The sequence below is a fragment of the Eptatretus burgeri genome, chromosome 1 (assembly GCF_056783735.1).
Source record: "Eptatretus burgeri isolate ZD-2024b chromosome 1, Ebu_testis_v1, whole genome shotgun sequence".
Taxonomy (NCBI): domain Eukaryota; kingdom Metazoa; phylum Chordata; class Myxini; order Myxiniformes; family Myxinidae; genus Eptatretus; species Eptatretus burgeri.
Window position 1 is genome coordinate 77988427 of NC_140961.1, and position 14076 is coordinate 78002502.

The 14076-nt window shown below is 44.4% G+C and overlaps 1 protein-coding gene across 14 annotated transcripts in view; it reads right to left on the reverse strand.

The window, feature by feature from the left end:
* The window catches only part of PPP1R12A (protein phosphatase 1 regulatory subunit 12A), a 269267-nt gene extending 257762 nt beyond the window's left edge, over positions 1-11505 (reverse strand). For 5 of the 14 annotated variants that reach the window (XM_085889122.1, XM_085889093.1, XM_085889169.1 and 2 more), the window contains exon 1: positions 11134-11503. In XM_085889122.1, the coding sequence (XP_085745248.1) occupies positions 11134-11490 (357 nt within the window). In that variant the 5' untranslated portion in view covers positions 11491-11503. The other 9 variants (XM_085889175.1, XM_085889103.1, XM_085889142.1 and 6 more) reach the window with 4 other exon arrangements.
* Positions 11506-14076: the final 2571 nt, after the last annotated feature.

Consider the following 14076-nt stretch of genomic DNA (forward strand, 5'->3'; position numbering starts at 1 on the left):
ATCTAATTGCACAATGAAGAGGAAATGTACGTCAATTGTGGACAACTTAAAAGATCAATTGCTCGTAAGGCTGAGGGAAGCGCCTTGCTTCGGACTGCAATTTGACGAGACAACTGAAGTGGGCAATGAGGCTCAGCTGATTGCATATTGCCAATTTCCTGATGTGCAAGCAAAGAAAATAGCAGAGCACACCTGTTTTGCCTCTCAGTTGGTGTGAAAATGACAGGAGATGCAATATTTACAAAGCTGGATGAATTTGTCCAGGAGGCAGGCCTGGATTAGAGAAAATGTGTGGCTGTGACTACTGATGGAACTGCTGCCACGGTTGGAGCTTACCAAGGAGTGGTCAAACGCATCAAAAGCATATCTCCAAACTGTTTTCCAAGTCACTGTTCGATTCATCAAGAGGTGCTGGCTGCCAAACGGCTATAGATCTGTGACTGTTGGTTGTGTGAAAAAGGCTGCGAAGAACGATCTCAAAGAGGTCCTGCGATATGTTGGATGTTGTGAAAGTAGTGAATTCTGTCTGTGTGCATGCCAAGACATCCCATTTGTTCTTACAGCTGTGCAAAGATATGGATGCTGCATACATGAAGTTGCTGTTCCATGCAGAAGTCCAATGGCTGTGGAGAAGCAAAGTGCTTTCCCAAGTTCTGGCTCTGAAAGACTAATTGTCTGTGTTCTTAGAAGATGGCAGGGAGAAGGCTTTGAAGTTTCAGGATGACTTCTGGCTTGCCAGACTGAATTACATGTCCTCCATATTTGAACTCTTGAAAAAGTTGAACCTGTTGATCCAAAGAAAAGGTGGGGACATTGAAGTTACGGTGAAGAGTGAAGGCTTCAAACTGAAAATCGATTTGTGGAAAGGTCATGTCAAGGGAAAAAAATAAAATAAATAAATAAAAAAAACAACATTGCCGACTTTGTCCCCCCTGGACAACTTCCTGAAGCAGAGTGAGTGGGAGGAAAGAGCTCCTACTTTGGAAGAGAAGATGAAGGACCTCATTCTCCTTCATGTCAAGCTGCTGGGAGGAAATCTGAGATTGTACTTTCCAGAAAATGAAGCCAAATCTTTGAAGGAAACAATGGGGATCATGAATCCCTCTGGGTTAGAGCACACATAAAGGGCTCAACTGGTGCAATTCACGGAGCAACTTCTTGATTTGCGCACAAGTTTCGTGCAGAAATCTTCCTTCAATGCATTTGATTATGACGGGGACTTCTGGGCATCTCCGATTTGATTTCCTGAATACCAGAACTGGCAGAGAAAGCCATGTCCATCCTTGTTTGCTTGGCCACCTTTCAGAGAAGGAATTCTTAGCATTAATCGAGATCAAAACGAAGAAGGGGAATGCACTCCTGGGCCTCGATCCTCTGATGCGAGGAGCCCTGGAAATGTCCATCACGACTTCCTATGATGCCATCACGGACCAAATACAGAAGCAGAGAAGACATTTGGATTAGTTGTCCAATTTGTATGGAGGCATATTGTTCAGAAAGGATGCAGGATGCTGTGGAGCAGGTCAGAGGATTGCCTGCATGACTTCTCATCATCCAAGTTTGTGTCGATCCAAATGCAGACATGAAAATGATGACAACTATGTCTGTAAGCCTAGTTGGTTGACTTGTATCACGGTCTGGCATGACATAGTGTTGATAATGTGAAAATAAAGGTTCCGGCATAATCCTCATTTCATTAACAAACGGTCAGAGTATCTCCTGCCATTTCATTTTCAAATCGCTGTGATTGAATCCATTGCTTCGTGATGGGGTGAATGAGTTTTTGAAACCACTTGATTCGGGTGAATGACATTGGAAAAGGTTGAGACGCACTCTACCAAGGTCATGCCGAATTGGCACAGCCTATGCAACTGTTTAGCCAGAAGAGGCTTTTGAAATTTTTATGTATATGTGCATGTATAGAATGAACCAGAAGAGTGCCCCCCCCCCTTAGAATGCTACCTGCCCCTTTCAAAAAGCACCCTGCCCTGACCCCCTGAAAATACATTGAATACCTGGAAAGAGTTTTTCTTTCCAAACTGCCGGTACCACATCTGTGATCAGTCATTTTGGATTATGGCTTTGAAATGTCAGCGATCTGCATCTCGAGGCAAGGGAGGGTCCGAGGACAGTGGCAAAATAAAAAATTTTTAAATGTTAAAAATCGTGTATGTGTGCAATCAATCATTGGAAGAACAATCAATTTTTTTAATGCTGTGAACAAAGTTTGGAACATCACAGGCGATGAAGGTTGTGGTATCATTGAAATTGTGTGGAGTTTGGAGGAGAGAGAGAAAATATGTACTTGGGGGGGGGGGGAGGGGGGGAGAGAAAATATGGTCAATACACCTTCGCTAGGCATTAGATATGAAGCTTGTGGCCAAGTTTCATCAAAATTGTGTGTTTAGTTCAAGCGATAATGGCTGAAGTGTTTCGGACTGACTGACTCACTCACTCACCGAAGGACACTGCTTGATTGCATGAGCTCACCTGACTAAAGTCCAGGTGAGCCAACAACTGATCCATGACAAAAATGAGTCATCTGTGATGAAGTCCCTCACTACATTTTCCAAATACAGCAACCCATAGTCTGTTAGAAACCATAGAAAATGGATGAAACTTATGATACCATCTTCATTCCTTGGTCAATGCTCAAAGATGTATGCAAAAGGAACCATTAATCACAACAAGACTGTTTAGTTCAATGGACAGATTAAAGGGATTTCCAACTCCAACATGATTGACCCACAAAAGGCTTGAAAATGATCAACCGAGACTCTCCCAACCAAACAGTAACTTATCGGTTCCAAGATTAGTTCCTCCCTCTCTCTGTCTCTCCAACAAATTATTCACCCTGCACCCATGTTCCCATTATCTGCCAACAATATCTAAAATAACCAACCCATGACGATTAAAACACAAGAATCATGTACTTCAAACTCAACAGTTGTACAAAAGCAACGATTCAATGTTTTGTGTAAATCATCCTCCTGAGTTCACACATCTCTGACACTGCCTACCAATCAAATTTCCTGTGAAACGAAATTACAAAACGAAGGCCAAAATGCATTGCCATGCAGTGAACATGTTGAATGGGTTGAAAAGGCAGAAATTAATAAATAAAATTGCTATCTACATATTACGTACACAAAAATGGGAGGGAGAGAGAGAGAGAGAGAGAGAGAGAGAGAGAGAGAGAGAGAGAGAGAGAGAGACGCAGAGAGAGAGAGAGAGAGAGAGAGAGAGAGAGAGAGAGAGAGAGAGAGAGAGAGAGAGAGAGAGAGAGAGAGAGAGAGAGAGAGAGAGAGAGAGAGAGAGAGAGAGAGAGAGAGAGAGAGAGAGAGAGAGAGAGAGAGAGAGAGAGAGAGAGAGAGAGAGAGAGAGAGAGAGAGAGAGAGAGAGAGAGACGAAGTGGATCACCAAGTCACGCCAAGAGTTGCCCGATATTGCATCGAAGAACCGGTTCCAGTCGACCAAACACCTTGCTCGCAGGTGCAACGACGATGGTTTTGAAGCATCCAGATCTCAAACCTACAACCTACTGTCATCTTCATCTTCGTGAATCCACAACTTACCGCCATCTTCGTGGACTTGGGTTTTGCTCCCGGTTGCCTGCCATGAAGCCTCTCCTGAATGCATCCCAAAAGATGATAAGACTGTTGTGGGCCAAAGACAGAGAGACAACTGATCTATGTTACAGTGGCCAACTGTTGTGTTCATGGACGAATCAAAAAATTGTATCTCCTTTGGTGATGAGCGACCCCGAGTTTGGCACCCTCTAAAACAGACATATCACTTTAAATTGTCGTTGTGACGTTACTTGTAAGCACAATGCCTTTGTTTTTTTGTAACATTTAAGTCGATACTGTTAATTTTAATATGGAGTTTTAAATACTATTCAGATAATGCTGGTTTAAAAACTCCATACTTTGGCATATGTACATATTGGTTGTATGTTTCTTTTCCATATGTGACATTTCTGAGAGATTGTTTTGAGTGCAGGAATGTTTGGGTGAATAAGCTCCTTGGGGGGAAAAAGGAGAACATAGCAAATACTTCCACCATTCTGACTCCTGCCATGTTTAATTCAAACATCTACCGCACAAACGGTAAAGAATCCTGATTCATGAACCAAACTGTGAAACTTCATTCTCAAAGCCTTGCTCCAAGGGCTCTTTTCAGAAGATTCACTGAACCACCGACAGCCTCCACTTGCAGCTTGTTTGGAGTGATATTCCCAGGAATGATTTTTAAATACTCTGCGAGGGGTTTCTTTACCATTCTTTTAGCTCCTACCATCACTGGTATATTTTCTGCCTTCTTCAATTTCCAAATCCACTTGACCTCATTTTTCAGATCCTGTTATTTGGTCATTTTTCCGATTTCTGTAGCAGTTAGTCAAAGACATTGGGAAATAAAACCTCGATCAACAATGCAGACTTTTCATTTTTTGTGTTGGAGGACTGTGTGTCTGGAAACAATGTTTTGTTTGCAATGTCCACGCTTGATGGGATCTTCTTGTCATACATGAGCAATATATGTTCATCATGAAGGATCGGACTTGATTCGTGTTTCCATGACGGAAACACCTCGGTTTCATCTGTATGTAGTCAGTGGTTCAACTTAAAAATTAAGCTCCCAAACTTATCTAAGGAGTTTTAAATTTCAACTCACTTGGTCAACCAACAAAACAAACATGAAGACCAAGGAGCATTCCAAAGAAGTCAGCCATAAAGTGGTGGAGAAGCACCGTTCAGGAGAGGGTTACAAGATTTTAGTCAGTCCTTATCCCTTTGAATATGGAGAAATAAATCACTAAAGGGGAACCCAAATGCAATTTTTTATATTTTTTTTTTCTGAAAACCATTGAGAATCATTTATCACAGTGCAACTTGAGTGAAAAAAAAAAATTGAATTTTTTTTTGCCAATCACAAAGTGTCGAAAAAAGCCTGAGTATCGATTTTCAAATTTGTCAGTGACGTCACACCCTGAAGCCATATTGATCTGAAGAGCAGATTACATGGAGAAACAGTGCATGTCAAGCTCGACTTCCGAAACCGTTTCCACCATCATTAGCAACTCCAAAAGTTATCGGTATGTTGAAACTGACAAGTGGGATTTTGAAGAAACTCTTGGAGACAAAATTAGTGATGGAAACGCTTTCAGGGGAATTGGAGAGCCGAATTGTTTTGAGCTTTGTGCGAGCGATTCAGAGGAAGAAGGCGGAAATATTCGTGAAGATGAAAACGCTGGTCACATGATCATTTCAGCTCGGTAGGGTTTGATTTTCCGTTCAATTCATAATTTATAAGGGAGGGATTTTGTATGAATTGATAAATTTGTTTATATATTACTCGAACAGAAATACCTATTATCGCCTGAGAGCAAGGCACCTCGCAGGCAGACTTGGACACCGCGAACAAAATGGGTGACAAATGCTTTGTCCCACCGTCGCAGGCTGACCAACTGTCTTGGTGTTGCATGAAACCATCTCGGTTTGTATTACTGCACAAGCACAAAGGACGCATCGACTCAGCACATTTGTGGAAAATCGAAAATCATTCGCCGGTTGAGTCAAGTCGTACCACGATGTAACCTGGAGCTACAGTAAGGATCTGGTGTCGAATTCCATGTGACGTCATGGTTAATCTGAAGACGAATATTTCGCCTTTTAATCGCAAATTTACCGACTGTCATTCGGAAATCGGAAAAAAAGGCACATCATATCTATTTTGTAGGGTATCAAGGGTAATTATTTTCAGATGCTCTAATGGCAACTGCCAGGCAATGGCAACAGGTGTTTGATTCACCGCTCAAATCGACCATGTACACGTGGCGGTAGCTCATATCTATTTGAGTCAAGGTGGTCTGAGTGTTTGAGTTCCCATCTAAGGAGTGGAAGACATCATACCATCCAGGCTCTACCCAGATCAGGTCGCTCATCCAAACTCGGCAGCTGAGCAAGCAGGAAACTTGTTCAGGACATCTTTGCAAATCCAACAATGACTTTGAAAGATGTGCAAGGCTCTACGTCTGAGATGGGGGTCAGTGTTCAATCAACCACCAATATTCCGTTCCCTTCACAAAGCTGGCCTCTATGGACAGGTGTCAAGAAAGAAGCCATTACTGAAAAAGACGCATCTAAAAGCTCGTATGGAGTTTGCAAGAAAGCATCTTGGTGAAACTGCAGCCATGTGGAGAAAAAAGTTTTGTGGTCAGACGAGACAAAATTGAACTTTTTGGTCTAAATTCAGTGACACATCTGGCATAAGCCTAACACTGCACATCACCCAGTCAACACCATCCCAACTGTAAAGCATGGTGGTGGCAGCATCATGTTATGCTGTGCAAAAATGGTCGAGACCAGCCCAAAAAGATTTGTTGCAGTCATTGCTGCAAAAGGTCCACCAAGTCATCACTGCAAAAGGTCCCATGCTTCCTGCATACGACTGGAGCGTTTACAAGAATATTGTGCCGAATATCTTGGAATACATTGCACAGTTCAGTAATTTTAGTTGGGGTTCATATTCTTCTCTGTTTTCCGGTAATCCCATGTGGCCTCGATAGAACGAATGTCAAAACTCTGGTGTGGCAATTCTAACAGGTGGAGCACACCACATGTAACCTTGTTCTCCAATTACCGTTTTGGATCACCATCTTGTTGGAAAACAAATGCTCTTCCGATTAAATGATTTCCACTTGGAACTGCATGATGCTGCAGTATCTGCTTGTACTTCTCTTTTGATAGCATCCCATTGAATTAAACACGTTTTCATATCCCAAAAACTGAGATATAACCCCAGGCCGTCACAAAGCCTCCCCCATATTTAACAGTTGGCTGCAAACACTGCATGCCATAATGTTCTCCACTTCTTCAGCATAAGAACTGGCACCTTTTGGATCTCAAAAAGTTAAAACTTCAATTCAACATACCAGGGTACTCAATTCCATTAGTCAGTTGTCCAATCTTGTTACTTGCAAATTTCAGTCATCACTTTATTCTATGGTATCAGCAGTGGTTTCATTGCTGTGACTCTGTCATGGAGTAATGCTGCAATCAGCCTTCTGTGCACAGTGCTGGATGAGATTGTGATGTTCAGGCCTGCTCATTTCATTTGTCAGTCGCTGACCTGATTTTGTTCTATCACGTAAGCTGAGCAACTTCAAGTGTTGCTCAGCTTACATGATAAGTAAGAGGTTCTTCTGGGTCTTCCTGGCCTTTCTGATCTTCCACCAAACCACTTTTTAGCTCGCCTGTTCGAAGAACAGAGAGCTATAGCAATACCCCCGGCGTGAGGGTGAAAATGTTAAAGTTTTTGGTGCAAGTTATTTCCTTTCTAATGTTTTTATCTACCACACTATTTTTTACTGATTACAATATATAAATACATATATTACTTTAAAATTATTTGGATCAGACTTCACTGCAATGCTTTATAAAAAATATTATTAGACTAGTCTTAAAAACGATAAATGTATAAACAGGTGAGAATTGGGTGGCTTTGACACCAACTCTCTGGTTTCAGATCAGATATTGCAAAGTGTACCTCACAGCATTGTAAGAGATCTGCAGCTTTTCTGCTATTTTTTTTCATAGTGTACTCTTTTTCTCGCAGAGTTTGAAGCTTCACATACTGTTACATTGCAGACCATGTGGCTCAAGTGGGAGGACAAAGACAAAAAAAACACAACGACATGGGCCACTTGGCCCACTTTGGAGGGGGGGTTATAAAAGCACAAAAGAGATCACGGCAACCAACTCTGGTCAAGCTCTCTCTCCAAGGTTGCCACGCCTCCTCTGTCAGCCTCACTGGGTGCTCTCGCTGGTGTTCCTCACGCTTTTCTATGACATCTTTACAGTGCCAATGAACCATAATTTTATAAAAGAAATTCACAGAGGATTATGGACAATAACGAAATAGATTGGCGAAGACAAAAACACAATGTTCATAGCGAATAAACCATCAGACTGAATGTCCTCTGCCAAACATGGTTTGCGATTTTCAAAGTGGATATATGCTCCATTTTGAACACAGACATTTTAATGTTAGGCCGAACCATGTGGGGCATACATTTACATTCAGTTCATCCCTTAATAAATGGATTTGGAAAAGTGGAGGAAATTAGTCGACAAAGGAATTTAATACTGACAAATTAAGATGAAAGACATCGTTGGGTTATTTTTTTTAGCATTTTATGCCTGTGATGGTTGCCAGTACTGCAAGTGATATGGTGCATATGTAGTTTTGACGTTTTGAAATGCATTCTCCACAGTCATGAAGATTATGCACCATTCAATGAGCGATTAAATCAGAACAAATCAGCAGGGGGATGACTCAAAAGTAACTTCCTTTTATGCCCAGGCCAAGTTACTTGCAAGGTGACCATGCAGAGACATCAGAAAACACATGACTTTACTTTATGCTTTCCAACCAGCAGACAAATACATCCAGTGGCATTTGAGGAAGCAATACAATTCCGGAGCATTCAGGGTGCCAGCGATGTCATATGGTGACGTCACACGTTGTGCGCAGAGAAGAAAGTGTGATGTCCTCAAACGACAGAGTACCTTATGGTACCGGATGGAACAACGGCGACGTGCTAGTGTCGTATGACCACGGTACTATGGTAACGAAACATCAAACCACGAAATGCAACTTGGAGTGCACCAGAAGATTGTCACCAAGTGTCCTCAGGAGTCAATGGGGAAATGGAGCAAATTTTTCCTCACCCCTTCCCATCTTCCCCTGTTCGCTATTAGGATGCCAAGCCTTTGGGTTTGTCCAAGCTCTGTCCTCTAAATGCTGAGTGTCAGACAAAGCAGCAGCACACATGATATTTAAGTTTATCTTCTGACTCAGTGAGGGTCAGAATTGAAGCACTGATCTCCCACACTCAGGGCACTGATTTTCAAGTCATTCCTGCAAAAATAATTTATCTTTGAACAAGCAAAAATTGTCCACATCCACATCCTACAATTTTCGGCCCATAATGCAAAATAAACGGATGGAAGCAGAACTATCAAATGTATGAGTATCTAGTTTGCTAAAACCTTAATAAAGTGCACACCTCCAAATAGCTCGTTCCATTTTGTGCAGTCATTGCCACAATAATGTCACACAGCTTGATAACTTCACTGTGCAAAAACCTAACGAGTACTGTCTTGCTCCTCAAGAACGGTACACTCTTTCAGTCGGGCAGCCATATTTACAGCACCACACACAGGGACGTCGAGTACTTCACTTGGTGGGCAACGCTCAAACTTACCCCTGCCACAACATGTGGAACACAATACAGGTAATTGTATTACTTAACTGCACAATGAGTGAAAACAAAATTAAATTTATTTGTTGACAAACACTTGCAGAATTTGCAATTATTTTTGGTACAGTATTGTCATTATCCTTCGATATTTGGCCTAAACCATTGCTAAAGGAATTGGAGAAGCTGTTGTAAATCAGTCTGTGTGCATGTCGATATATACAGACACAGACAGACAGACAGACAGACAGAGAGAGAGAAGAAGTCATCTATATACCCAAGTGAGGCTCTGCTTTTTAAATGCTCAATTTGTTGAATTTCAAAAATTCAAATAAAGGTAAAATGAGGCAATCATCCTGCGATATCCAAAAACTGGCACCAAGAGGAACCTGTCAACTCAACAACATCCCAAAGCAAGTCAAAATATTCATATTCCTACAAATTATTAAACTCATTTGTTACTGAGCCACACAACCGATTCATGCTCTGGATAACCAAGATGAAATGTAAGGTGGTGTGGTTAAGGAAAACCACAATAGCTTTTCATATATTCAAGACAGTTACACAAACAAGCACAATAACATGAACTGGAAATACATATGGAGGTGGCCACGTGGGAGATTGACAGCAATTTCAGAGAGCCATCACAAAAATGTTGAAAGAAAAATATATCATTTCAAACACAATTGAGTAAATGGTAAAAAAAAAAATTTTGAGTGAATGCATTTTACAATATCGGTGGAACAAAAAAGTAAACAAAGATATGCATGAAACATTTGGCCCCAGATAGAAATCAACAGCATACCGCAGTCTCAACCACATACAGACGGACAGACAGATTCAGAAATCCGGAACACTCAGCCCCACACAGGCAGACAAAAGAACACTGTCAAATCCACAAACGGCCAAACCCTCAGCCCCACAAACAGACCAACAGAAATCCACTCTCACCGAGAAACACACAAAAACACACAGCTGCACTCATGACCTGAAATACAGACGGCCAACCATTTCGACAAGAGGCAGGCAGACACAGACAGACAGACAGACAGACAGACAGACACACGCGCACACGCGTGCTCTCGGCCACACGGCCAGCCGCACCCTCGGCCACACGGCCAGCCGCACTCTCGGCCACACGGCCAGCCGCACTCTCGGCCACACGGCCAGCCGCACTCTCGGCCACACGGCCAGCCGCACTCTCGGCCACACGGCCAGCCGCACCCTCGGCCACACGGCCAGCCGCACCCACGGCCAGCCGCACCCTCGGCCACACGGCCAGCCGCACTCTCGGCCACACGGCCAGCCGCACTCTCGGCCACACGGCCAGCCGCACTCTCGGCCAGCCGCACCCTCGGCCACACGGCCAGCCGCACCCTCGGCCACACGGCCAGCCGCACCCTCGGCCACACGGCCAGCCGCACCCTCGGCCACACGGCCAGCCGCACCCTCGGCCACACGGCCAGCCGCACCCTCGGCCACACGGCCAGCCGCACCCTCGGCCACACGGCCAGCCGCACTCTCGGCCACACGGCCAGCCGCACCCTCGGCCACACGGCCAGCCGCACCCTCGGCCACACGGCCAGCCGCACCCTCGGCCACACGGCCAGCCGCACCCTCGGCCACACGGCCAGCCGCACCCTCGGCCACACGGCCAGCCGCACCCTCGGCCACACGGCCAGCCGCACCCTCGGCCACACGGCCAGCCGCACTCTGGGCCCCAGATAACGAGATAGACCAGCTCGGTGAGTCACCGCGATTTAAAGTCCCCTCGACACTCATCACCTCCCATGGTCCTCTCAAACAGCCCGTCATTCTCCCATCTCACGTCACAACACAAACCTCCACGGATTTCATCGTCATGTCCGAACCTGGTGCAGAGCGCTGAGACCATCGACATTCGAGTGGTTGATGTCCGCTCCACGTTCCAACAGGCGCAACACCTCCCCCGTGTCACCGCTCGAACAAGCAGCGAGAAACACGGCTCCGTCATCGAATTTCACTTTGGCCAATTTCTTCTTTTTCATCACCGGGGATTCACTGTCTGTCTGCGAGCCGACCCAGCGCCGCAGCTGCTCTCCTCGTTTATGTCTGGCGCTGTCCGCCCGACCGCGCTCGTCCGACGCCATCTTCCCGACGGCCCCGGGCCGGGCCCTGCTGTCTCTACGCATGCGCACAACACTCGGTAGTCCGCACAGTGTAATTCTGGCGAGCCCTTCAACCTGCATATTATCCCGGACGCCCTTCGCCGTGCCTGCTCACTGTGCGCACCTTCTACCTCCTTCCCACTTTTAAGCACACAGTTGTATTTATCCACAGCCGTGTATTATTACCGTTTCAATAATATTTTATTCCGTAATATTTTTCCACTTATTTATTTATTTATTTATTTATTGTCTTTCCAAATAATCTCTTCAAACAGGGTCACAGACTGTGGCGGTGTATAAGCAGTTTTTATTATTTTGGAGGCTGTCTGTCATAATTCCTTGAATCTCATTATTATCAAGCTCGAGAATTCAATGAGGTTGAAAATCGCTTTTGTCATTGTGTTTTTTTTTTACACATTGAAAAAAAACGATCAACACTTTGTGCGAAGCGACACGGATGTGAAATTCCCTTCATGGTCGTTCGTCCGTTCACTGATTGGCTCACTCACAATAGTCATTTGTTGCACAGTCTTGGCCTTCTCATTTTGGAAAACGAATCTGACCGTTTATTTACTATTATTGCGAAAGTATTATGTTCCATTCACGATCATTCAACGTCCTTCCAGATATATCAAAAAAAAAACCATCGCAGTCCAAAATAAATCCCTGTTGCTTTCCAACTGGTGGTGGTCCCATAACCTGGTGATGATGGTCCCATAACCTGATGGTGGTGGTTCCGTGACCTGGTGAGGGTGGTGGTCCCATAACCTGGCGGTGGTGGTCCCATAACCTGATGGTGGTGGTCCCATAACCTGGTGGTGGTGGTCCCATAACCTGGTGGTGGTGGTCCTGTAATCTGGTGGTGGTGGTTCCATAACCTGGTGATGGTTTCGTGACCTGGTGAGGGTGGTGGTCCCAGAACCTGGTGGTGGTGGTCCCATAACCTGGTGGTGATGGTCCTGTAATCTGGTGGTGGTGGTCCCATAACCTGGGGTTGGTGGTCCATTAATTAACAAGAAACACCTTTTTGATCACAACTTGAATAATTTTCCTCCGATTTTCACGATGTTTAATTTTCTGGAGAGACTGTAGATGAGGACACATTTTCATTATTTTCACTCTATCCATACATATTGATGGTCAAGGTCATATTGTGGTCCGAAGAAAAATATAACCGCCATTGGATTGCAGGCCAAGGGTAAGTTGTGGGCAATCGCTGAGGGTAAGCCTCCCCTAGTTCGGGGAAGGCCTGACCTGACAAAAAGGTCAATTTTCATCCGATTGACTTTAGTGATCGCTTTGTAATCGCAGATATCTAGTTCTGTGTATCTGTTTGTTTGTATGTCAATGACCTACAGGTCACATTTTCACTCCGACATTCACGAACCACCTGGTAGAGGTAGTGACAAGTGGGAAGCCTATTGTTTTGAGGGCAATAGATCAAAGTGTCTTGGTCAAGGTCACATAAATCGTCAATTTGCATTCATTTGTCTTTATATCTATAAATACACTGTACACACCGGAAAACATGGGTGGATGGTGAACCTTCGTCGAGGTGAAGCCTTGGTCGACCCCTGTGAGTATGTCTATTAAGTACATAATGTTTACAGGTGTGTTGGACCATAAGTACATCTATTAATTACTTATTATTGGACCTTGACTACGTCTATTAATTACGGATTATTGGTACATATACCCTTTTGACATTTCGACCTTTAAAGCCCTCACTCCTTTTAGACCTTTTAGACCCTTTGGAGCCTTGAAGACCTTTTTGACCTTCACGCCCTTTAGAATGCTTAGACCCGTTGACCCTATTTCAATAAGTCAGACCTCTTAGACTCCGTAAGACCTTTTCAGACCCTTTTAGACTCACTCAGCTCCTGAAGCCATTTACACCCTTTGGACCACATATACCCTTGATCCTTTGACCTTTAGACCCATTAGACCCCTTTAGACCATAACTATTATTGGAAAATATCCTTTAGCTCTTTAGATTCCTTAAGACCCTTATATAACATCAGAGACCCGACAGACCATTTTAGACTATTAAAGGCCATTATAGACCCCAGAGAGAACCTCTGGGCCACTTAGACCTTTCCGTTAGACCTTTACACCCATTAGACACCATCGACCCTTTACACCTGTAGACTGGTTAAACACATTAGACTCCTTTCAACATACGTCACTCACTTTAGGGTAAGCTCGTATGCCCATGCTCAGCCACTGAAGGTGGACTGAGGATGTTTCACCCTCGTTTGTCTTTTTATCCTCGCTTTAACCTGATGTCACCTGGTCCATTAACCTGGTGGTGATCCCAGAACCTGATGGTCCATCCATCCATCCATCCATTGGGACCATACTCTGTTGAGAGCATTGGTGCTGCCTCAGCAGTCTTCTGGCCTATTGGGCACAATCCTGGACAGGTCATCACTCCAACGCAGGATACTCGAATGACTCCATCATCCCAGCAAGCCGGTACTCATTTTGCCAACCTCGGAAGGATGACAGGTTGAGTCAACCCCACCTGGTATTAATTCAACAGCAGAGCGGGATTTGTACTCAGGACCCCAGGATGCCAAGCTTGCCACCCTAAAACCTGATGGTGGTGGTCCCATAACGTGGTGGTGATGGTCCCATAACATGGTGGTGGTGGTCCCATAACCTGGT